Source organism: Sorex fumeus, unplaced genomic scaffold (assembly GCF_029834395.1).
Source record: "Sorex fumeus unplaced genomic scaffold, SorFum_2.1 ptg000037l, whole genome shotgun sequence".
In the NCBI taxonomy this organism is placed as follows: Eukaryota; Metazoa; Chordata; class Mammalia; order Eulipotyphla; family Soricidae; genus Sorex; species Sorex fumeus.
The window spans coordinates 56,407,434-56,432,729 of NW_026606094.1; the positions used below are offsets into that span (position 1 = coordinate 56,407,434).

Consider the following 25,296-nt stretch of genomic DNA (forward strand, 5'->3'; position numbering starts at 1 on the left):
AAAGAATCACAAAAATAAACAAACAGAACCATAACAGGAATCACGTTATATTTTCCCTCACATATCTATCTAAAACACATTTTTTAACAATTGCCCTGATATAGCCTATGCATTTTCTAATTCCCCAAAATGTTTAGATGACAAATGCATTACATATTTCACACTAGCAAAGCCTGATTTCTTTCACAAACTGCATTGTTGTCCATTATTGTCCTCCCTTTGTTTATATCCTAGCATAATCTTGAAATTACTGTGCACTGTGGATGCTTTTTTTTTTTGACCCTCCTGTTTTCTCAAAGTCATTCCAAAGTGCACAGCTCAGTATGGGGCATAATTGATCCCATCATTAGTTTTAACTTTGTAATTCAATATGTAAATGCAACCAGAGGTTCATCTCAGTAGGAGCAGGATATAAATATAAGATGATGATTATGATTATAAAAATGTATCCTTATATTGTATTTATCAGCTCTACCGTAGGTTAATGTATAATCACATAATGTGGTATTTATTTTTCAATATACATGAATTTAAAAAATCATACATTTTTTAATCATCCTAGGTCTAAAGTTTAAATTTAAGGTTTTGTAACAGTACATTAAAGAGAAATGTTTTAAAATTGAGCTGGCAGTTTTATTGAATTATACAGATTGATGAAAATAATAGTAGTATTAAAACATACCAATTTGGCAAATAAAAATGTAGTTTCCCCCAAGTAAATTTAGCGACTGCCTTAAGCATGCCATGAACTGATTGGACTTACTCAACTTTCTTTTTTTTGTCTTTTTTTGCTTTTTGGGTCACACCTAGTGATGCACAAGGGTTACTCCTGGCTTATGCACTCAGGAATTACTCCTGGAGGTACTCGAGGGATCATATGTGATCCTGAGAATCAAACCTGGGTTGGTCGCGTGCAAGGCAAACACCTTACCCACTGTGCTATTGCTCCAGCTCTTTGTTCAAATTTCTTAAAATAAATCATGGCTCTGGATTTTGGGGTGGTTGGGTGTGGAATCTCCAAAGAGTACTAAAGGAGCCCAGCAGGTACTTCCAGCTACAGCAGACCAACTGAGCTGGCAGTTCAGAGCAAGGACCAGCGATATGGTGTTACTCAGGTCCTGCTGTGCTCCAAGTCACCCAGTTTGTGCTCTGGGGTCTCCAAAGCTACATTCAGTGACACTTAAGATGTCATGCGGTATTGAACATGGACTCACCTCTCCATAAAGTTATTTGAGGATTAACATATCTAAGTGATGGAAAATTAAAAACAAATTTAGTGACAGCTTTTTGGTCTTTAAGATGACTTCCCAGCTAGTCAGAAATGATTGAGGTCTCTCAGGCAGCAGTACCCAGCTGAGGAGTGGAAAGAACTGTGCTTATGCTAAAGTCAGCACAGTCTGTTCCATTATTCCTCAGAGCAATATTAAAGGGTTTAAGAGTATAGCGTGGACAACTGATGCCATAAAGCTGGTCTCCACTGAGCTAAAACGTGAGAGATTTTCCAAAGTCAACTGTCACTGTGGCTTACATGTCAGAGTTTGGTTGACACTGCTGCCACAGCAAATTCAGTAGCCACATAAGCATCTAGAAGGGTCAATAAGGAGGCTAGTTATCAGTATTCTGGTACATACTCACTTTCCTCATTTAATATAAAAGTGAAAAAAATTACTATGAATTCAAAGATGATCTGAAACACAATCTACAGTGGGGGTACTGGGTAGTACAGATTTTAGGGAGATTGCCTTGAATGTGGCCAACACCTGTCTTATCTTGTCACTCCAGAGTCCCCTGAGCACCAACAGGAGGGATGCTGAGCACAGAGTCAGGAGTAAGCCATGAGCAACACCTGTGTGGCCCATTGCATTCTATTTTTTAAAGGAATCATTAACAATAACAACAATACCAAAACAACAAAAACATGATAGAATCTAAAAGTCCACCCTATCCCCAAAATTTAGCAATCACTAGTAATGATCTGTTTCTTGATCAGGTGCTATTATATAGGGTGTCTATTTGTATAAAATTAATTGCATTATATCTTTTGGTTGTTAATTATATTCTGTATATACATTATTTTTCAATAAAATAAAAATAAAGTGTTAACATTAGCAATAATAAATTGTGTCAGTAGTATGTGTCAGTAAGATAATTAAATGTCAGTAAAATGATTAGGACTGATTATTCTAATAAAAATAGATCAAAAAGACACAAATGAGTAAATGCATAAACCAGATTCTCATCCATTAGAGAAAGAAACCAGAAGCTTGATGAATCCCACCATTTTAGTAAAATGCCCAATTGAATCATAACAAAACAAAATTATATATCTAATATGTTTTTTATGTTTTTCATAATTATCTTGGATTTTGAAATCAGAAGACATAGAAATCCTAGGGCTATTATTTTATTATATTTATAGAAGTTTCATTCATGTGTATAGAATTTGGCCCATATTAATAAAATATGTAAATTATGGAATAAGATTTTTCTCCAATATATAATACACTAGATACAATATATGACAATTTTCAGTAGCTCCTAATTTAGAGCCAGATCTATGTTTATTGGAAATATAATTTTAAATTAGGAAAAAGTGAAAAGATAAGCAATTTGTGTGTTTATACTTGAGGCAAGAGATATAGTACTCTACTAAGAAGAAAACAGTAAAACAAGAAAAACACAAGACTATAGTAACAAAAAAGCAAGAAAAATATGTGTCCATAAGACTATATACTGAAAGAGAAATTCATCTAATGAAAGTGACCTTAAGTACAGGAATAGGTTTTGGACCCATATGTTCTTTTGAATCCAACAGTTTGCAGTTTTAGGTAATTGTCATTTTTGGCATTTGCTTAAACCTTCCTATCATGGGGGTAGACAGGCTTAAAAAGGTTGTGATATTATTAATAAAAAATCATATTTTAGTAAAATTTTATTATTTGCTATTATGACACCAAAAGTGAATTAATTTATTGATATAAATATATATTTTCTTCTTTCCAGCTCAAATGAAATGTATCACCTTCTTATCCTGGGGAGTTCTATCTGACCAGGGACATTTTGTTACAACCAGAAGCAAATTATAATGTGTTTTAAATAAAATGTCAAGGAAATATATTCACATCAAAAATGAACAGGTATAAGTAGTGATATTGGGAATTCAGAGATGGAAGCAAAAAAAGAAGAGAATCAATGAGAATATTTAGTCTGACAGTACTGAATTATAGTCTCAGAAAACTGAACTATAAAGTACATAAAAATGGATGCTAGATGTTAGAAATGCTTTCCACTCTTCCTATTTATACATTCTCATTTAAAAGTAGTTATATTTTCAAAGATGGGGCTAAAACTCAGCTCAAAGATCTTAAAAGCATATCTGGAAGGTAGCAAAATAGTATATGTCAAGAAGTCATAAATTAATACCAAAGGAGAGAACTTGAATAATATTTACCTTTTACTATTTTCTAAAATTACTTGTATATCTGATTCAGATTTAGTTATCACATGATGATTTTTCAAAACAAAATGTAAAACAGGTACAATTTTACTAATTAATCTAGGATAACAATATATAAGCTACTAAAGTGAACTTAACTGGAACTCTTCCAAGTGACATCTTTTCTACAATTTTGAGAGATCGGGATAAAATGTATGTTAGATCAGAAGGTGGGTTAGGTCATAAGGTACTAACTAGAGTAAACAACGTTAACCTATAGATATGAAACTAAGACAAACACTATAGTCACTTCTTTTGGTGTGGAATCTAAGTGTGGAAAGTAATTCTAGAAAAAATAAATATCAGTGTCAAGTAAACACTGTAGCACCATAGCACTGTCCTCCCGTTGTTCATCGATTTGCTCGAGCAGGCCCAGTAACATCTCCACTGTGACACTTGTTACTGTGTTTGGCATATCGAGTATGTCACAGTTAGCTTGCCAGGCTCTGCCAGATGGGCAAGATACTCTCGGTAGCTTGCTGGGCTCTCCGAGAGGGGTGGAGGAATTGAACCTGGCTCAGCCAGGCCAGCTGCGTGCAAGGCAAATGCCCTACTGCTGTGCTATAGCTCTTAGAAAGATAATAATGGCATTAATTTGGTGTTTGAGATGCACCAAATTTAAAGAGGGTAGAGTCAAGAGAATAGCAAAATAACATGTAGAGTAATAACATGAACTTCTCTAAGAAGTATGTGCAAATATGCACTAAAGTAGCAGATCTATGTAGGGTGGATATTATATTCAGGCATGTGTCTGGGCTTCGTACTGATACTCAAGGAACTGGAAATCAGGCCTGAGAAAGAAATGAGGCTACACTGGTTATCACAGAATTATTATATGTTGCAGAAGGTGATGAAACATAAACTAGTATTTTCAGATCATTTTGGAAATGGTTTGCAGCCTGTATTATAAGAAAAGTACCTTCTGTTAGGGAGATAAGCCAAAAGATTCTGACTCTAATCTAGTTAAGAGGTGCTAAGCACTTATACTTAGATTGTAAATGGCAAAGACAGAACCTAAAATCTGAGAGAAATATTTTAAGGAGGAAATTGGGAGGCTCAGTGAGAGGTTTAATACATGAGATAAAGGTGAAAAAATAAGAGACACTGATTTATATCTCTGTTTCCAGTGACAGCCAGCAGATGATCCCATGTCTGATAGAAAAAGAGAGTTAAAATAGTTGCTCTTTGTGAATATAAATACATTGGTTTAGTCTAGAATTCAGTGAGATTCTGGGCCACATGATTCTTTATGATTTTAAAACATGCAGATACTGTCTGACTTGTACTGGGAAACTAGAGAGTAGGGGGATGACTGGAGAGATATACAGGAGTGCTCTTTAACCTGGGAAGCAAGTTTTGTGCCAACATATGGTATTTAACTTAATTCTCATCATGAGAACAATAGCAAATTACCAAATACATTTGTGTCTGAGGTTCTGCCACAAATACATCTACACTTATTTTAAAAAGTAATTTAACTATAATAACAATCTTAGGTATAGACACTTGAATTCCATTTAAAAAATTAAGAAATAGACCACAACATTTGCCCTACTTCACACAGGATTGAGCAACTTCTGTCTGACAGAAAGTATCTTCATACACATTTTAACTTTTAAAAGTAAAATACACAAGCAAGAAATGATATTTAGAAAATGCATAAGTGAAGCCGAAATTCATTGTTTCCCTCTGACCTATTCTTCCGAGACTTCATTCACGAAGGCCTTCCTGAAGCTCACCGTGAGTCTGATATCCCATCACCTTTATGACTTCCATTAGCTCTTTGCTAAATTAACACCACTTTCTGTAAAGCAGTTTGCTTAAAGGCAACAAGTAGCAGTGGGTAAATTTCAGACAATAGCAATTAAAATTCATACTATTTTTTTCAATAAAGACATAAGAAAAACCTATAGGTTACACTAAATATGTACACACTTTAAAGTAAACCCATTGTCTTTAACCTAGTCACAAAATCAATAAGTAAATAAATGTGTTCTTACTCTTGCTCAAAATAAATTCAAAGTTGCAAAAAGACTAAAATTACTTCTGAGAAAGCAGCATGGTTTCTTCTCTATGTAATTTTAAGAAAAAAACGAAAGTAAAGAATGGATGGAAATAAAAAATAGAATACAAACACACACACACACACATATGTGTCTGTTCATCTTTTGTACAAACACCCAGTGACTCTGCTGGGGATTGAAAAACCATATAGGATACCAGGAAGTGAGCCCTTATCAGCCATATGTAAGATAAGAGTCCTACTAGTGCTCTGTTTACTAAGATTTCCTGATATTTTGACTATCAGTATGAGGCCATTAGCAAGGGTGATGGAGGAGAGTAAGTTCTGTTATTGGAATGGGCAAAAGATTTATAGATAGAGCTTATTCATTTAATGAAAGATGAATCAAATCAAAATAATTTCTCAAAACTGAATACTAGAAGGTATCAATGAACATGTTTTAGCATTCAGCCTTCCTGAACACTTAAAATAAATTGTTTGGGGGAACTGGAGTGATAGCACAGTCTGTAGGGGTTTGCCTTGTATGCAACCATCCACGTTTGATCCCCAGCATCCCATATATCTCCTCAGCACAGCCAGTAGTAATTCCTGGCTGCAGAGCCAGGAGTAAGCCCTGTGCATCACCAGGTGTGACCCCTTCAAAAAATAAATAAATAAGAATTATTTTTATTTTCAAGAAATATAAAAGAAGAAAAAATAGATCTAAAATATTTTCTTTGAAATTCATGAAGAATATATAAAAATGACTTCATATGCAAAGAATTAAAAATATTTTGTATTGTCTAAATTCAGTTTATGTAAAATATATAATAAGTAAACATGTGCTATATATAAGAAATAAGGACAATGTTTTACAAGATCTGAAACAAGGAGCCAGAGCTATTGAACAGTGGGTAGATTCTTGCCTTGCGTGCTGATGACCCTGTTTCAATACCCACCCAGCACCATATGTGATTCCCAAGTCCTGCCAGGACTGAGCTCTGAGCACAGATCCAGGAGTAAGCCGAGTACCACTGGATGAGCCCCACAAAAAAAAAAATTAAAATAAAATAAAAACCTAGAACAAAAACTAAGTATTTTTATAGATACTTAGAAAAACAACAAATAATTTTAGTGAATATGAAATTTTAAAGATGAAATAGTTATGGTCTTATGACATAAATTTAAGTAACTACATGTGATATAATTGTTAGAAAACTTATTATAATGGGAAAATGCTTCAGGAAAAAAAATACCTCTCATAATTGAAAAAATTTTCCTGTAAATAAAATTTAACCAAAAGCTAAAACAATTTAGATAAACTGTGTCCTTTTGAAATATGTACTTAATTGCATATTTGAAATGCAAGTTACAGTTAGTTTTCTCCTTTTTCTGTGTGTGTTTATTTTAGAAAAAACTGAAATGAAATGTGGCAGAAAAAACTACAGGAAAAGTTATCCACTTTTGCTGATTTTGCACCTTTTAGTGTTTTATTTCCACAAACTCAAGAATTATAAAGAAACGAACAAACAAACAAAAAGCTCCATTACAATCTAAAAAAAAAAAAAAACAGAAGAGACAAAAGAGTTGCTTAAAAACTTCTACTCAAAGAGCCACTATTGGTATTATACATTCTCAGTCATATCTACAGGTAAAGTATGAAACACTAGAGATACCATTTCTAACAGCTTCATGTATTCCAGAAGTTACTTGAAACAGGTTTAACTACCATGCAAGCTGGATGGAGTTTCAATGTCTTACAGGAGAACCAATTTATTTCCCTTTTGTGCTCAAATGTAAACACCATCAATCACATACAAACACACACGCACACACACACACACACACAAAGCACACACACACACACACATCAAACCCTGGTTCCTCAATTTATAATTTATCTAAAAGAGCAAGCCAACAATGATTGTCAGAAAGTTAAAGTGGATTTTTAGAAGCATAAAGAACTAAATTATGGCTCCACTTAATTCTCTACCTAGCCATTCAATCAATGACAATTTGCTTCTCTTTGTGTCTTCACTACAAAACTATGTCTTTGAACATTGCTTATTTCCCCGCTTTTAAAAGCCCCGATATTTTGTGATTAAAATAAATTTACAGTACTTAAAATAGAAAAATCTATCAAAATTGTGTGGGTGAAGAGACATCTGAGCTCCACCCAGTCTGCATTCTACCTTCATTTCCTACACCCTTTTGTGTGACTTCTAATTCCTTTCCTGTTACTCCTAGAGCTCCACAGATCAGTGTGGAAATTCTATGATGGCATCATTTCTAATGTTATCATTAGCTGTAAAATTCTGGACTCTATAAGGACAAATTTAATTCTGGTCCTTGTCCCTCTAGGAACCAAATAGGATGCATAGATGGCTTCAAATTTACTTAATCTAACCTTCAGAACAAGCTTTCAACATAGAGTTTTTGCAATGCATGGGACACACAGTCTTCATTGTGAATGAAGATGTGTTTTTCAGTGTTACTCACTGTGATCTGACACCAAACACAATGCAGTCCTGTCAGCCCCTGGTAACATTTAACCGTTTTATGGCACTTATCACACTTGGTTGGGCAGTTGCCTTCAACCCAGTAATGGTGCATGACCTAGAACAAAATAAGAGTATTGGAGTCAGAGGAGACATCCAGTAGCACCACCCTCAGAGAGCAAGTGCAGCCACACACTTACATCAGTGTTCTTCTTAGACTTCACATAGGTCTTGATGCAAGAAGGAGGCGCTCTAGCCACACAACGCTCATGGACTGTGTACTTGCAAACTGAAAGGAAACACACACACAGATTCAGAGCTAATCCTAGTTTTGATGGAGATTTTATAGGAAAAGAATGACATTAACAGAACCTCATTTCATATCCCCTGCTCCCTAATCAATCCAATCAGCCACATCAAGGAAAAGTCCAAGTAGACTGTTTGTATCATGGACTACAAAAGTCCAATTAGCACAGGAAATATTATGCATGTGAAAAACCAAGACTCTTCTATCATGGCTTGGCAGGAAATGCTTAATTAAATCAGGCCTCACTCGAATTTTTCACAATAATTCCCAGATGACAAAAATATTAAAGACAAATTGATGACTGCCAAATGGCCTAGTGTCATTTGTTAAGAAAAAAAGAGAGAGAGAGAGAGAGAGATCTATAGTTTACAAAGTATAGGCATGAGAGCAGCTGGTGAGCACAGGGGCGGGGGCGGGGGAAGCACACAAGCTTATGTTATTCTGTCTATTGATTTATCTAAACCTTAAATGGCTGATTAGTCTATTTCCAGGGAAGATGTTTTTCCTCCACAACTAACCTCTATTACAAGCCTATCCCTCATTTAATGATCCTCATGCCACTATTTGTTAAAAAAGAACAATCTTGATAAAAAAGCCTATTTTATATATATATGTGTGTGTGTGTGTGCACGCATAATGTTAAGTATCTAAAAACAAATGTATAAATAAATAGAAAAGGTAAAGGTAAAGGTAAAGGCCCTCCCGTTGATCGTCGATTTGCTCGAGCGGGCCCAGTAACGTCTCCATTGGAGAATTTGTTGTTACTGTGTCTGGCATATCGAATACTCTCGGTAGCTTGCCGGGCTCTCCGAGAGGGGCGGAGGAATCGAACTCGGGTCGGCCATGTTGGCCGCTTGTAAGGCGAACGCCCTACCCGCTAGACATACCTTATTAGTATTTTAGAAGTATCGCCAACATGGCTGATAATACAGTGGGTAGGGTGCTTGTCTTTCATAAAGTCAACCTGGGTTTGAACCCATATGGTTGCTAAGCCATGCCTGGGGTGATCCCTGAGCATAGTTCCAAGGATAATCCCTGAGCACTGTTGAGTGTGTACCAAAACACACAAAAAATAAATAAAAAATACAAATAAAAGTATGTCATAGCTGAAATTTTAATATAGCGAGCTCATTGACAAATATTCTTTTGTAAATAATACCCATTTCAAATTAAGAGTTATGAATAACTATGATATGCAAAATAAAACAAATTGTTTTCTGAAAATCTAAGCACTAGTTGTAATGAAAGTTTTTTAAAAATTCCTCCAAGTTACCCACCATTTTCTTAGTCAACACTGACGAAGACAATCTACCTTTCCTTCTCCATACCGGTAATAAGGTAGAGAGCACTGTAGCCAGCCGTGGTGGAGAGAAGCAGGCACACTGGGGCAAGGTTTGGAGTTAAAACACTGCATATAGGGTATTCCTCATTAACAATACTGTATATGACCAGGTCTCAGATAAAATTCACTTAAAACTCTGAATAAAGTCCATACCTTCTCTCTGTCATAGTTCACCTAATAGAGTTTACTCTGACAAAATTTGTTTCCCATCAAATAAGAAAACCTATCAAAATATTTCCTTCATATCTGGAGAAAGTTTGATTGTAACTAGTCTTCCAGTGAAACCGAAGAAAGTGCCCTCTAGTGACACATGGCATTTCTGTGTAGCTACAACAATCCTAAGCACCTAAAAAATGATCCAAGTATGACACTAAACATAACTTTTTAAATGCCAAATAATAAATCCAAGAAAATGTCAATTCCCAAATACAGTACACAAAAGAAACTAATAAAATGCTGTCTGAAAACTTAACCTCATAGAAGTCAGATAAAAATTTCTTTAGAATTAAAGGGGTAAAAATAGGGTACCTCTAATAAATCTGACAGTTTCATTAACTATAGACATGCCAGGAAAAGATACAGATGAACAAATTAGCAATTTAGCAATTTCCAAGAGATCATTATACTTTATTGAGGAAAATATAATGTTTTCTCTGTCTAAACAGATGTTTCTGGGAATATAAATTTCTTAGACATATACATTGTTGATGGGATTGAGAGACATTACACTGATTGGACACTAGTCTTGCCTGAGGCTGGCTAACTCTCAAATAGCCCCCAAGGCTATTCCAGGAGTGAGCCCTAAGTACAGAACCCAGGGTAAGCCCTGAGTAACCCCAAGTGTGTCCCCTTCTCCCCCGAGGAAAAAAAATGTTAATTTAAAAAATAATGATTTTGTTATACACACTATCAGGAAATTTTAATGGGAGCCCCTCAATGTAATAGAATGAAAATTGCTAAGTGTACTGAAATGCAGAAAAAAAAATAAAGCTTAGGTGCCAGAGAAACAGCACAGTGGCAAGATATCTGCTTCATATATGGTTCATCTGGGTTCAATCCTCAGTACAACATATGGTCCCCTATTCCCACTAGGAATGTTCCTTGGGGCACTGGACCAGGAGTAATTCTTGATCACAGTCAGATGATAGACCCATCTTATGCCCCAATTATTATAAATTAGCAATGTTTTGGGTTCCAAAATCCACTGATCATTTATGAAGACTTTCTTCATTGTGGCATTAAAATTAATGAATCTGATATATCAGATCAGTGTTTATCTTTTATGGTTTAATAATATGGACACAAATTGGTAATCAACTAAAGCTAATACCTTTAAGAACGGAAAAAAATTGTACAGATCAATGCAAGTAAAGTAGCACACAGGAGAAAAAGACAAATAAGGAATCTGATATTAGTGTGAGAGACAAGTGACATATTCATGATACTATTCCAAGAAGAAATGGCAATCCTGCACACATGAAACCACAGAGGAGGACATGGCATACAAATCGGAAAGTGCGCTCCAAGATGTTTTGGAAAATTAGTTTCCTCCACTTGAATAAGCTCAAAACTAGAGTGACGTAAATATTAAGAAACAAACTGCAGGAAAACATCAGTGCAGAGGACCGGATGGTGCCTCGGACCCGTGCACAAAGAGCAACACTCTGGGACTTCCTCCTCCCCTGTCTGGACACTCACAGGAGCAGCAGAGGCCCTGCTTGCCCACGCCGATCAGCATGTTCAGACACAGGTTGCAGTAGGCTGGCTTGTTAAAGTGCTTGAGTCTCCACACGTGCTGCCCGTCATCCTTCACGTTCTGCACAGGACAGGACGTAAGAGCAACAGATTTCACTCGATGAAATAAACAGTGGAATATGTAAGTGCCAATAAAATGTAGAGCTGGACTAAAGCATGTGATGGCAATCTGTTATTTCATCTCCAAGCTTTCTCCAAGATCGCCACAGAGTCTAGAAAAACACATGTGCTCTAGCGAAATGAGTTCCTGCTAACAGATCCGGGGTGCTATAGCAACCCACAAATTCTTGTCTAATGTCAACAGTTCAGCAGCTTGTCCCAAACCAGGATAACGACCTGCCAGATAGAGCTGTGTTTGTTTGCCGCATCCCTAAGAACAGGGATGTGTCTGCTTTTTTGCAGTCGAATACACTGCATGCAATTCCCAAAACAATAAACGAACACTCTTGGATGGGAAAGCCTTAATCATAACATCTTGGATGGAATAAAATGTGTTATATTCCTTACAAGATGCATGATAATATAATTTTTCTTGGCTTCCAATAGTGAATTTTAAAAGATGACCCTTTTTCAGGGTCTAATTACATTGTAGTTTTGATTTTTTCCACTGTGCATTGTATGTGTGATTTAAATCTTAGTGAAAGGAGGTAAAATATTAAATCTGGAGTGTTGTATTTATCTGTGGTAATGATTAAAGTTACTTGCCACAATGAAACAGTGAACTGATGTTCATTTGTATCTTAGCAAGCCAATTATTCCTTACTCCTCTCAGTGAAATTGTGTCTATCATAATCATTACTTTTCTAATAGGGATCAATCGCATATGCACTAGTTCCTAAAAGTAAAATAAATTCTTTACAAGAAATTTAAATCTAATCTTTTTTTTTTTTCCTGTGTTTGTTGTGGGTCTCCCAATCAGTATTCAGGAGGCACCCTGTAGAAATTGGCTGTCACTGGGCTGTCATGTCAGTTCAAATAGAGGATCTAAAGATGTGATTCTGTTTGGGTGCTTAAGTATTGGGAATAACTTGGCCACCCAGCTAGTGCTGGGGCTTCTCTGAGGCGCTCAGTGCAATATTGGGAAATACGCAGGGAACCAGGTGATGCCAGGGGTCAAACTGGGGATGACCACATGCAGGTATGCACCTTAACCCATGTGCTTTCTTTCAGCCTCCCAAAGTTTAAATATATTAACTAAAGTTATTATCTATAGTGATTTTATTTAGCATATCTTTTACATTAACATTCATTCAAAGTTACCTTACTTATCAAATTGTATCAGTCAGATTAATTTTAGAATTTCCATGTATTAGTACTCTATTAAATTATTAGATCATACTGTTTTAGGCTAGTCAATTTGTGATAAATCTTGCACTCACCAAATAATATTTATATACCTACTATATTCTATGAAGACAATATGAAGCATTTGTTATATCATATATAATTTATATTATATTGGTACAACAGGCTTTTTGCATGTGAGAGAAGCCTGTATTCTCTATTGAACATTTTGACCATCATATTTTTCTCTCTCCCCATCATATTTCTAAATAATTTCTTTAAATAAAACTATTTTACTTAAAAATTAGTACAATGTAAATGCCTTAAGATCATTATTTAGCTTGATAAAATATTGTGTTTATTAGCCACCTTTGCCTATTACCAGTCAAGAGAGAGCCCACTAGATCTTTAGTATCAGATTAAATCTTCAGTAACTAATTCTTACATTAGAAATAGAAATGTCAAATTTGCATCATAATATGAAATATTGATGGCATTGCTTCCTGAGATATAATTCTCTATGTCTTGAATTTCTGCACATTTGTAAGCAGACCATCTATTTTTCCTCTAATCTATTTTTTTCCAAAGGTGTTGAAGACCACCTTGGAAAATAGGATAGAGAAGAAGGAAGGTTTATTGATCAATAAACTAAAAATGTCATTATCTTCTAAGCAAAGATTAAGAAGGCTTGCTTACTCAACTTTCTAAGAGAGTTCAATTTCTCGAAATCAGGGGTTTCAAGTTCTGATGATATGCAGAACAAGTCCTTGAGTTGTATCAAACAATTAAATGGTCCTTGGAAGACTTCTTGTGTGAGGAGAACTGATGCAAAGGAAAAGCTCCCACTCTTTGCTCTGCTATGAATGGACAATTATCTTGTTTCTTACCCAGGAGTCCTCTGTAAATCTCTATAGAATGATGGTGAGATAGCTTGGTAATTTGGAAGTCAGTCAAATGTCACAAACTTCACAGTTCTTATCAATGTCTAGCTTAGTTTTTGACATAGTACAACTAAGTTTTACACAAAAAGAATAAAGAAGGTGACACTGGACCTTGAAAGACATTTACAGGACTAAGGCAATTGACTTGCTTGTGGTCAGTTTTGATCCCTGGCTACACACATAAGCCCCTGAGTATTGCCATGTATGATCCTTAAACACAGAGTTAGGATTAATCTCTGAGCACCCAATGACTCCCAATCTCCAAAAAGTAATTAAGATTCATAGGGTGGAGATAAGATACAGAGATAAGATAAGGTGGAGATAAGATACAGATAAGTGTCTTCCACACACTGAGCCAGGTTTATCCCCAGCTCTGTATGTGGTCCTCCAAGCACTGCCTGCTGGACACAGATCCACCAGTAAGCTCTGAGCACTGCTTGGGTGAACCCAACCATGTTATTTAAAAAGAAGGCAAATTAAGATAATTTCAAAAGAAACTAGTCCTTAATTTTCTTCAAAATGTTGATAAGTAGACTCTGGAACATATTTTTTATGTTTATCGCTTAACACAAACAAAAACCAGCATTAGTTAGTGTTAAACCATAAAATTTCCAGAGTCTTCAAAATCTGAAGAGGAAGGTCATACATTTGTTCAACAATTTGTTTAACAATGTAACATTTTCCAAATCTGTATCTTTAAAAGTATGATCTTCCAATTAAGAATGCAATATTCCGAAGGGGGTTTCAGAAAGGGAGTTTTAATATTTTAAAATCATATTCATACATTAAACTGCTTTTAAAGCCTTTGAAAACATTTTGAAGTGAAAGGGAAAAAAGAAAAATAGAATTTTCATACAGATAACCATCTTTTAATACTTCTCATTTGATTTTTAAGCGATTGTCCATTACATGTGAATAAGCCTCCTTGTTGAAGAGCGCATATGGACTAAGTTAGCTGGCATTTTCCTTATCAAAAAATAAACAAGTCTGAACGTGGGTGTTCTGTCAATCAGAATACTTAGCCATGTTACAGGCTGCAACTGATATATAAATCTATTACCCTGACATAAAATGCTTTACCAAAAAACAAATTAAAGAGCTTTATAGCTTTTAGCCGGATACATTGCCAAAATATGCAAAGAATGAAATATGTATGTGACTTCAAGAGAAGAAATTGAAATGGGAGCCAGCTACTTCTCAGCAGTGCAAATTATAGTCCAACTATCTGTATTTTCAGGTCTCACCCTGTTTGTCTTATTGGTAAACTTCTCAAGGGAGGGGGAGCATATTCCCTTCATATATTGTATCAGCCAAGTAGAAAGTAGCCTTCTTAGTACTTTTATTGCAAATATAGATTTGTTATCATAGGATGGAATTTAATCAAATAAAGAAAAGAATGGAGAGACTAGATGGAAGTCTTCAGTCCTGGCTGACAGTGAAAATGTAGATAAGCTATTTCACCTTGCTTCCTATTTTCCTCCCTAATAAAATCAAAGTACCCATTTTTCCAGCCCAGGCTAGGGTGTGAGGTTCCATTATACAATACCTGCAAAGTCAGTTTAGCTCTTCTGAAGACCGGTATTATATAAACAGCAAATATCATTGCCACCCTTGAGTTGAGTTTTGTAACAGCCCAATATTTCAACCAAAAAAATTGAAAGGGAAGTTTGTAGGTTTACTAAAGTTTATTCATGAAAGATTTTCTCCCTTCCATTTCATTATTGAACATTTCTATTACTATTAATAGAAATTATTTCTGATATTTAAACAAAATTCTTCACTGGGGATACATTTAATTATATTTTGATTAAACAGGCTTAAGAATAAACCCAATGAAGTTCCTACTAAGTAAGAGCTCCTGGGTCCTCCTTGTCTTTCAATCCCCAAGTCAAATGTGTATTTCAAAGGGAAACATGCTTTATAGAACTTTCTGCAACCTGTTTCGTGACCCTAGTGATTTAGACAATTTTATTTTCCTCAGCGCATTCAATATCATAGGTAATATTCACATCATCCAGAGCTATTACACACAATTTTGTTCTAAGGACTTTAAGGACAAATCTCATGAACATCAAAGACAAAATACTCCTTCTCATATCTAACCGTATCTGTGATTCAACTGCTTCACTTATAACACTTAGACGAGTTAATGTTGCAAATTAATTCCAACTCATTAAATAATAGGCACGATTAAATTGCTTCACTTTTCTGTTCAAGGTCTCAAAATATTATAACAATATGAAAAAATGTTCTTAAGACAAATGATAAGATACATTATGTCAAGGCAGGAAAAGTTTTAAAATTCTCAGTGGAGCTGATATCAAAATATGATTCCTAAATCACCTTTTCTGTGGCCAGGTAGAAATCCTTTGTGCAAGTCAAGATTCCACTGAAAGTTTAAAAAAAACTACTGAATTTTACTTAGGTCTCTCCTTGAAGGACCTCATCTGGGATCAAAATAACTGCTAAATTTATTCAGCATTGTAACTCATTTCTATTGAGCCAAACACACAGGGCAAAACAACTCTTAACCAAATTAAATTAAAAATAAAAACACTCATTTTCAAATACAACGTAGCCTATTAGTAATACTCCATGTTTGCTCTCTATTACTCACAGAATTTCATCAGGAAACATATTACAAACACATTCCACTAGAAAAGGAATCAAATTGATTACCTTTACAGCATAAGGTAACAAATAAAAACATGAAAAATAAATATTTTAGTCAATTACAACGTTTAAACTTCATGCAGGAACCAGAATCCAATAACCATACACACGCATATACACACACAGAAGACCTTTTGAAGTCATTAAATGTTTACATATATGTATGTGTATATATATATAGGTGTATATATACACATTATGTGTATGTAAGCACATTTAATATATCTGTATATACGTGTATATATAACAAATGCACATTATATTAAATGTGTATATATACACATATTCACACATATACATATATACACATATTAAATTTGTATCTACATATATGTTAAATATGTACATAGATATGCATATATATACACACATTTAAACACTCTAAAAGATTGAAAGTAGGGAAAAAACTAAAAAGTTAAGTTTGCTAATTTTAAAGTATACTCTGACCTAAATGGTTATCCCTGCTTTTATGATGTTTTGAATTTAGAAATTTTATTTGAATGAGGGCCCGGCAAGCTACCAAAAGTATCTCGCCTGCACGGCAAAGCCTGGCAAGCTACCCGTGACTTATTCGATATGCCAAACACAGTACAAGTGTCACAATAAAGACGTTACTGGGCCCACTTGAGCAAATCGATGAACAACGGAAGGACAGTGACAGTGATTTTTTAAAAATTAAAAAAACGTTCTCTGAAAAATCTATCGCTGACTCACAATTATAGATTTTATGCACTGGGATATTATTGATAATATTGTTCATTTAGGAAAAGTTTATAAATTGAAGGAATATTAATAAAATGATGAAAGAATAATATTGACTAACAAATTTCTATATATACAGAGATGAGTACCAGGCACAAATTAACCCAATTAGTTAATAAAGCCAGGAGGAAACACAGTTTAATTAAGTTTATGGCTACTTACTCTCTCTTCATTAGTACTTGTCTTTTCCTTGGGTTATGTAGCTGAGCTAAATAAAGGCTTTAGGTTCCTTTGTTCTAACAGGATAAAATGTATATTCTTTGTAGTTACAATTTGACAGACTAACGATTGAATAAATCAGAGGTCAATATATGAGAACTTTGAATTAAATATGACCAGAAATCTGTTTTTGTAAATAAAGTTTTATTGCATCACAAATAAGCTTCAGTATTTATATATTGTCTGTGATTGCTTTGTGCTTCAGCTGCAGAATTGTAAAACTGGAAAAGAGACCTTATGGCCCACCCAACCCGATGCTTTTTTCTGATTCTACTGACAAAGTTTAGCAATAACTGACAGAATTTACTTCTAGAATTTAGTTATTTCTTAAAGAAAAAAAAAGCATTCAAATGGATATGCTCTTTTAAAATAACTGTTCAGTGAGATGAATGCTGAAGGAAAAGAAAGAATGTATCTCAGGTATACATATGTTTTTTTTTTTAATTTAGTGATCAAAATCACATATGTATGCCACTCAAACTCTCATTTTTCCATGAAATGCAAAAGACACCAACCCAGGACCATTTTTCTCTGGAGTTTTATAAAGTTTGGAGGACTGCTTTTAAGAGAAAGAAAATGACTCATTCTTTACATTTTGTATAGAATCTAGTCCTGATAACCACATTTCTGCTTGTAGAACCAACATTGATAATGTCTAAAACAGAATATATTTTTAAAATCTGCTATAGAAATAAAGGACAGTGACACCATAGTAGTTCTGCTTTACAATGGATTGAGGATTACTATCCCCGAGCAATATGGTTATCTGTGCAATTTGGCTCATCTACCACAGTCCCTTACTAATCCACTGTGGTATTTAACACGCACCATCTATTAGACTCTATTCCCCATACTCATACCTGATACTAAACAAGAATACAGAGGACAACATAATAGGACAAGCCCTATGATGAATGGCCATCAGATGCAATTTAAAGCTTTTAGACTTGCAATTTGATAAGCAAGATTAGGGGACTAAGAGCAGTATTGGGGACGGAAAAAACTGATACCATGCTCCAAAATATCTACAGATAACAACACAACACATTAACTCGCTCTATAAAAGGAGATAAATCTCAATTACTAAAGGAAAAAAGGCCCTTGAAAAGTCAATGTCATTCCTGCTTTTTAACATGCTCACCTAGCTTGTTCATAAAAAAAAAACTATCCCAAACACTCTGAATATTACTATATACCTTATATGTTATTAAAGGAAAATTTAAAATATTATTGACTTGTTCTATGATTTAAGGTATCGAAAAATGGGCATGTCTCCAAGAACTGTTCTTTACAAGAGGAAAGCTTCATCTTATTTGTTGAATAGGAATGTTAAATAGTGTAGCCCTGCCATCTAGTGGTTACCTTTGGTAACACAACATTGGAAAATAGGTATTACTGTGTGGAAAGCCTAACTTGTCTTCTCTGTTAAACTTCAAAACCATATATTTTAACTGTGGAAATAAACATGAATGTAGTAATAAAATTATGCACAATCATATTTTTTAATACTAACAGCAAAGAATTTTCATTTCTTTGAAATATTTACTGACTGGCTATATAGAAACCAATGAGGTGGCATGTTAAAAATTTAATCCAAACATGTGGACTACATATATCCCTAATATTTTGATAAATTCCAAGTTTGACAAATACATATACTATAAAAATGTATAAAATATGTAGAATATGAATAAATTTACAAACATGTTCTAAATGATAGTTTACAAAGAAAATCATTTTAGGGAACAGAGATAGAATACAGGGTATATGGTACTAATCTTGCACTCAGATCAAACTTGGATGGAGCCCCTGAACTCATTTAAGTCCCAATAGGAATGAGTTACCTCTAATCAGAGAGACAGGAGTAAGGTTTGAGCACTGCCGTATATAACCCCAAAACAAACAAAAATCAGTTATGACACTTTTGTGGTACTTAAATGGCAAAGGGCAATTTGTGTGTTTATTATTCATTCATGTTTGTTTATTCTCTTGTATCAGACTTTACATAAATTCCTGGAATAAACCAAATTTTTTAGTTCAGAAAATATAAAATTCCTGGATGGAGAGAGTACAGTTTGTAGGATTCTTGTCATGCATGTGGCTGAAGCAATCCCCAAGATCCCACATGGTCTCCTGAGCCCCATTAAGAGGGATCCTTGAATGCAGAGCCAGGAATATGCCCTGAGCACCACTAAGTGTGGCCCAAAACAAGACCATAGCACTGTAGCACTGTTGTCTGTTGTTTATCGATTTGCTCAAGCAGACACCAGTAACGTCTCCATTGTGAGACTTGTTACTGTTTTTGGCATATCAAATATGCCACGGGGAGCTTGCCAGGCTCTGCCACGGGAGCGGGGTACTCTTGGTAGCTTTCCAGGCTTTCTGAGAGGGGCGGAGGAATCAAACCCTGGTAGGCTGCACTCAAGGCAAATGCCCTATCCGCTGTGCTATCGCTCTAGCCCAAAACAATGCCATAAAAAGAAAAATTAAAAATATACAGTTTCCATTCTAAGAAACAATTACTAGAATCTATTTTTCTAGCCATTTGATCACTATGTTTAACATAAGGTATACATTAAACCTAATATAACACACGTTTTCCATTTTTTCTTCTAATAATCTTTATGTACAGACACATTTTTTTTTGTCAGAAAGTATATTAAATACCTAATCTTTTAAGAAGGGCCATCCCAGTGGGACTCCAGGGCACAGGACCACTCTCTGAGAGGCTAGACCCAGAAGTGTGGGTCTGGAGATTTCTGTGTTCTGGGTAGTAACTTGTTGCTGCGCCAACAAAAAGATGCTTAGGGGCCATCAGAACATTCAGGCATCAAGCAGGAGATACCAGAGTGGTACTGGGAATGAGATTCTGAACATCACTAATGCTAGCATGAGCTCTACTGCAGTACTATGTCCTCACCCCAAGCATTCAAATATTTCCAACAAAGACAAACAGTTCCATTTCCAAATATACAAAGTAATGTACTATATATAACACCAGTTACAAGGAAACATGGCTTTAATCATTTTAGAGATATAGAAATATATACCTACGAACCATATGGCCTATATTCATTATCTTTTTTTTTAAAGTATTTGATTTATGGGGTAATTTCCTATAGATTATTTATTAGTGAGTTTTATTCATTTTCTCTGACTATGCTTTAAATCCCATGGAATTTAAGGTGTAACAGTAATCTGAATAATAGAATTGAAGATAAAGATGAAAAAAAATACAAATATTTCTCTAAAGCTCATAATATATTCCCAACCCCCCAGATATAATCTGTGTATTCACTCACAATGAACTAAGATTTCTTGAGCACTTAATTTTAAAATTATTGCTATATTGAACAATATTATATAGTCTTGACCTGCAAAATGATCATTGATAATGAGAAGAAGAAAACTGTGGCAGACAAATGGTTGGTATTTATGGTGTGAGATGCAAAACAGTGCCTCAAACCATAAATGCCATCTGTGTCATTGTGCTTTCCACACTAATACTCCTTGGTGTGTAATATACATTTTGGTAAATGCACATGGTAATTATGTTTGTTTACCTAGTAATGCTAAAATTAAAAAAAAAAACTCACTTGATTGTAAACTATTATAGAAATTATCAGTAAGGAAATTCACATCAAGGCTGGGGCAGCAAGATTTGATTTCAAAGTGCTGAATTTTGGTTCATCTACTTTGCTCCCTGACATCAGTATTTAATTATCATTGAAGGCACTTTAAAAGGCATATTTTGATAATATAAAGACTTAGCAAATCTGCTGCTGATATAGCAGAAACATATGGTTTATATACATAGTATACATATGATATGTGTGTGTGTGTGTGTGTGTGTGTGTGTGTGTGTGTGTGTGTGCATGTGGTAACAGTTTCTCCTCTCTGGATTGAGATAATAGTACACCGGGTACTTGCATGCAGTCAACCAGGGTTAGATTTCTGATACTTCATGCTGTTTCTGGATAACCCACCGGGAGTTACCCTTGAGCACAGAGCCAGGAGTAAGTCCTAAGTACCATCAGGTGTGAGCACAAAACCCAATAAAAAAATAAATAAATTTTCATCTCAATCACCACAATTGAGGAGGGAATAGAGATCCGTTAAGAAGAACAGAATGCTGGGATCTGAGAGACAAGGGTTAAGGGGCTAAGGCACTGGCTTGCATGCCACCAATCCCAGCTCAATCCTTGACACCACATAAGGTTTCTTACGCAGCAAAAAGGAGCGATCCATGAGCACAGAGTGAAGTATAAGCCCTGAGCACTAAATGTAGCCTAATTCTCCAGAAAAATAATAGCAAAATAAGTTAATATTGGGGAGTCTCTTGCATTAGATAATATAAGGTCAATACTTACTTAAAACTTAGATTGTCAATGAAATTAAATATATAAAAAACTTGAATGCATTAAATTCTAAGATAATACCTAAAATTAATCAATATGTTGTAGTACATTTTACTAAATTATTAGGTATGTTTAAACTGTATCGTGGCATACTTATTACAAGAATAAGCCACTTACCTCAGAGTTAATGATAGAAAGTTGTCAGATCAAGGTATTATCAAAATGTGACAGTTGCCCATTGAGTTCCTTCAAGTCTCACCATCCCCTGTGGAAATGCTTACATTTTCCAGGCCGAGAAGCACAAGAAGTGGGATTGTTGTCATTCCTCCTTGAATCCACTCCTCAAGAGAGACTGTGCCATCATGATCATAATCAATTTCTTCCATCATTTCATGGAGGATCTGCAGTAGAGGAAATAATAGAAAATTTGCAATAAATCAACAAAATAAATCTCTTAAGAGTCAGCATTGCATTAAAATGGCTATAATAAACTGTCTCACAGCTAAGTGGAGAGATGCAAAACATATCAAGGTAATTTGGTACATTGTTAATCCTAATGCCGAGGAAATAGTGGCTTTATTCTGATTTTTATACCTTGACTGCTTACATTGATAAAGTTTTAGAAATAATTGCTAAACTCCTAAAATTTTTGTCACTGAGTGGTGTAGTTAAGACAAGTAAGTATCTTTAATTTAAAGGTGAAAGTAGTCTTTAATTGCTTTCTCTAAGTTATTTTTTTTAATTTAAATATATGTTGGGTAATGTCTGCACAAATTAACTTCATGGCAAAGAGCTAAAATACTTCTTTGCTAAGTGGTAAAGGTGAGGAATTAAGTTGATTTTAATTGCCTATCAGAACTTAATAGAGCTAACAAGCTAAACATTCAAGTCAGTTTTATTAGACTTCTAAAGATGATTTGTACAGACTTTCAAAATGTTCTACACAGCATTTATAATACATTTACCTCTCAATAGTACAACTCTAATATAAGTTGTCTATACTGAGGGTTACCAAGATGATTATATGCATAGAATTATTTTAAAAAAGCATCACTGGTAAAGAGAAGTTGTCATTCATGGAGCAATGGTGTTGAATTATTGTATTCCTAAACTCTACTATCTGTAACTTTGTAAATCATGACTCTAATAAAAAATATCTATCAGAAACAGTGAAAAATCATATGAGTGTCACTGGTTAATGGTAGAATTATATGAGAGTTTTATATCTATCATTCTTGATTGTTAGAAAGGCAAGTAATTCTGATTTTATTTTACTTCACCAAAAATGGGTCACGGTCACGGTCCTCCCGTTATTTATCGATTTGCTTGAGCGGGCCCAGTAACATCTCCATCGCGAGACTCGCTGTTACTGTGTTTGGCATATTGAACACAAGTATGGTAAAATTCCAATAAAAAAACTGATTCACTTCTATGACTCTAACATGGGCATGTCAATTTTGAAAAAAAAAGAAATGCAGAGATTTACAACAAAAATCTGAAAGAGGGTTAAAAAAATGTAACACTCGCAAAAAACAAAAAAATTGGGGCTGGAGTGAGCACAACGGATAGGTTGTTTGCCTTGCACGCGGCCAATCTGGGTTCGATTCTCAGCATCCCATATGGTTCCCCAAGCACTGCCAGGAGTAGTTCCTGAGTGCAGAGCCAGGAGTAACCCCTGAGCATCGCTGGATGTGACCCAAAAAGCAAAAAAAAAAAAAAAAATTAAGTATCACTTGATGCACATTAGAAATGCTGTGCCTAAAAATTCCTGAACTACATCTACTGATGTTTTTCCCCAGAAGTATTTGAAAACTATTTTTGTTCATAAAAATAAAATTACCTATCAACAATGAAAAGAAAGATATTTCTTGGAAGAAAATACAGCTGATATAATTGTTTTATCATGTTCAAAAATGAAGACAGAAAGCAATTTAAAAAAAAAGGCATAGCATCCCCTTAATGTTTTCTGCCACTCAGGTAAAATTGTATAAATGTATCACTGTCATCCCATTGTTCATTGGTTTGCTCGAGCGGGCACCAGTAACATCTCCATTTGTCACTGTCATGTGCCAGTGTAGCCGATGGCATATTGGGGGTTCTTTCAGGGTCAGGGGAATGAGGACCATCATTGTTACTGTTTTTGGCATATCGAGTATGCCACGGGTAGCTTGTCAGGCTCTGCCGTGCGGCCAGGATACTCTCAAAAATGTATGAATTAGAAGAAAATTAGAACATAGAATATTTGTTTCAGATGGCTAGTGGTATCATATTATACCTAAAATATCAAGTCTTAGAGCTTGAGCAGCTTTTATATATTAAAAGCTTCTTCTAAGAACATTTAGTCTTCTCTTCTCAAAATCATCAAAGTCAGCTGTTCACTCATCTCTATTCACTTATGCAAACTTATCTGGGCCTCACAATGTGTACATGTGCAAACATTTGCTTAAAATGGGAACAGCTGTTGAATTATTAGGCAGGATGTAGCTGTTGCTATGACAGCAATCTCTATGCCCAAGGTAAGTCAATTACCTTCACTCTCTACTATTTCAACTATCCATTGAGCAGCAGACTTGCCGATGCGTGCCACACATGATAAATAATCCTATATAGGTTATTTGTATTTCCAAATATTAGTCATCATTGATTAGTCAGCAACCAACTGTTTCCTTCCTAAGACAACCATTCTTTTCTCTGGCTCACTTCTCTTCCCATCATCAAATATTTTAGTTGGGAAGTGGTGGCACTTATTTCTTCTTTGAAAGTTCATAGAAAAATGCCCTCTTCCTTTCATCTTTCTGTTAAGGACAAGATATTTTATCAATATATAAATGATTTCCATAGAATAAGAAAAATTAAAATAATCAAAAAGGTAATAACTAGTATGTTCCTTGACATTAGAATAATGATAAGCTTAATATTCGTAGAACTAAATACATGACTCTACTTTGTTTTTCTATATACAAACTGTAACCCATTAACAGTACCTGCTACTTATGTTGTCACAGCACATACATTTCCACATTTGCTCCTAAAGAAAAACAACTGAATTATAGGATGGTACACTATCCCAGCAAGAATGGTATATGGGTCTTTTACTTTACTCTCAAAATTTTGCAAAGCAAGATGAATGGTATTTAATAGATCTCTATCACATAATCTTGTCATTACCACATTATTATTTACTTAAAAAGGACAATGGTTAAAACAAAAATTTATGAATCATATAAAATGTAAACCACTTAAATAAGATGTATTGTATTTTATTTATTCATGTATGCTAAGTGGGTTTTAAAAATAAGAATAATAATGCTCCTTAAATCTCTCCAAAAGAATATGTTAAAGTTCCCAATCAAATATTTTAAAATATATCTAGATAAAGTTGTAAGTTTGACCAAAGTCTATTGACAAGTAGCTTTGTGTTCTTACATATATAGTAAACTATCATTTCTTTAGATAACTTGATAAAACTTCTCAGATTAACAGATATATACAAGGGAACAAGTATAATGTGCCAAATCAAATACAATTATTCTCTTTTTCATAATTTAATCTTATTTTAGAATAAATATGTTGGATATTTTACAATGAATATTCCACTTATTAAAAATAATAAAAATCACATTTTTAAATGCATCAATCTAACTCATTCAGTGCAGGGA

At 34.6% G+C, this 25,296-nt stretch overlaps 1 protein-coding gene across 3 annotated transcripts in view; it reads right to left on the reverse strand.

The window, feature by feature from the left end:
* DGKB (diacylglycerol kinase beta) overlaps positions 1-25,296 on the reverse strand; it is an 808,203-nt gene that overhangs the window by 542,679 nt on the left and 240,228 nt on the right. For all 3 annotated transcript variants that reach the window (XM_056117996.1, XM_056117994.1, XM_056117995.1), the window contains 4 exons: positions 21,919-22,038; positions 11,344-11,461; positions 8,197-8,285; positions 7,998-8,114 (listed from right to left, as the gene is read on the reverse strand). In XM_056117996.1, coding sequence (XP_055973971.1) covers positions 7,998-8,114; positions 8,197-8,285; positions 11,344-11,461; positions 21,919-22,038 — 444 coding nt within the window. The remainder of the gene's footprint in view (positions 1-7,997; positions 8,115-8,196; positions 8,286-11,343; positions 11,462-21,918; positions 22,039-25,296) is intronic.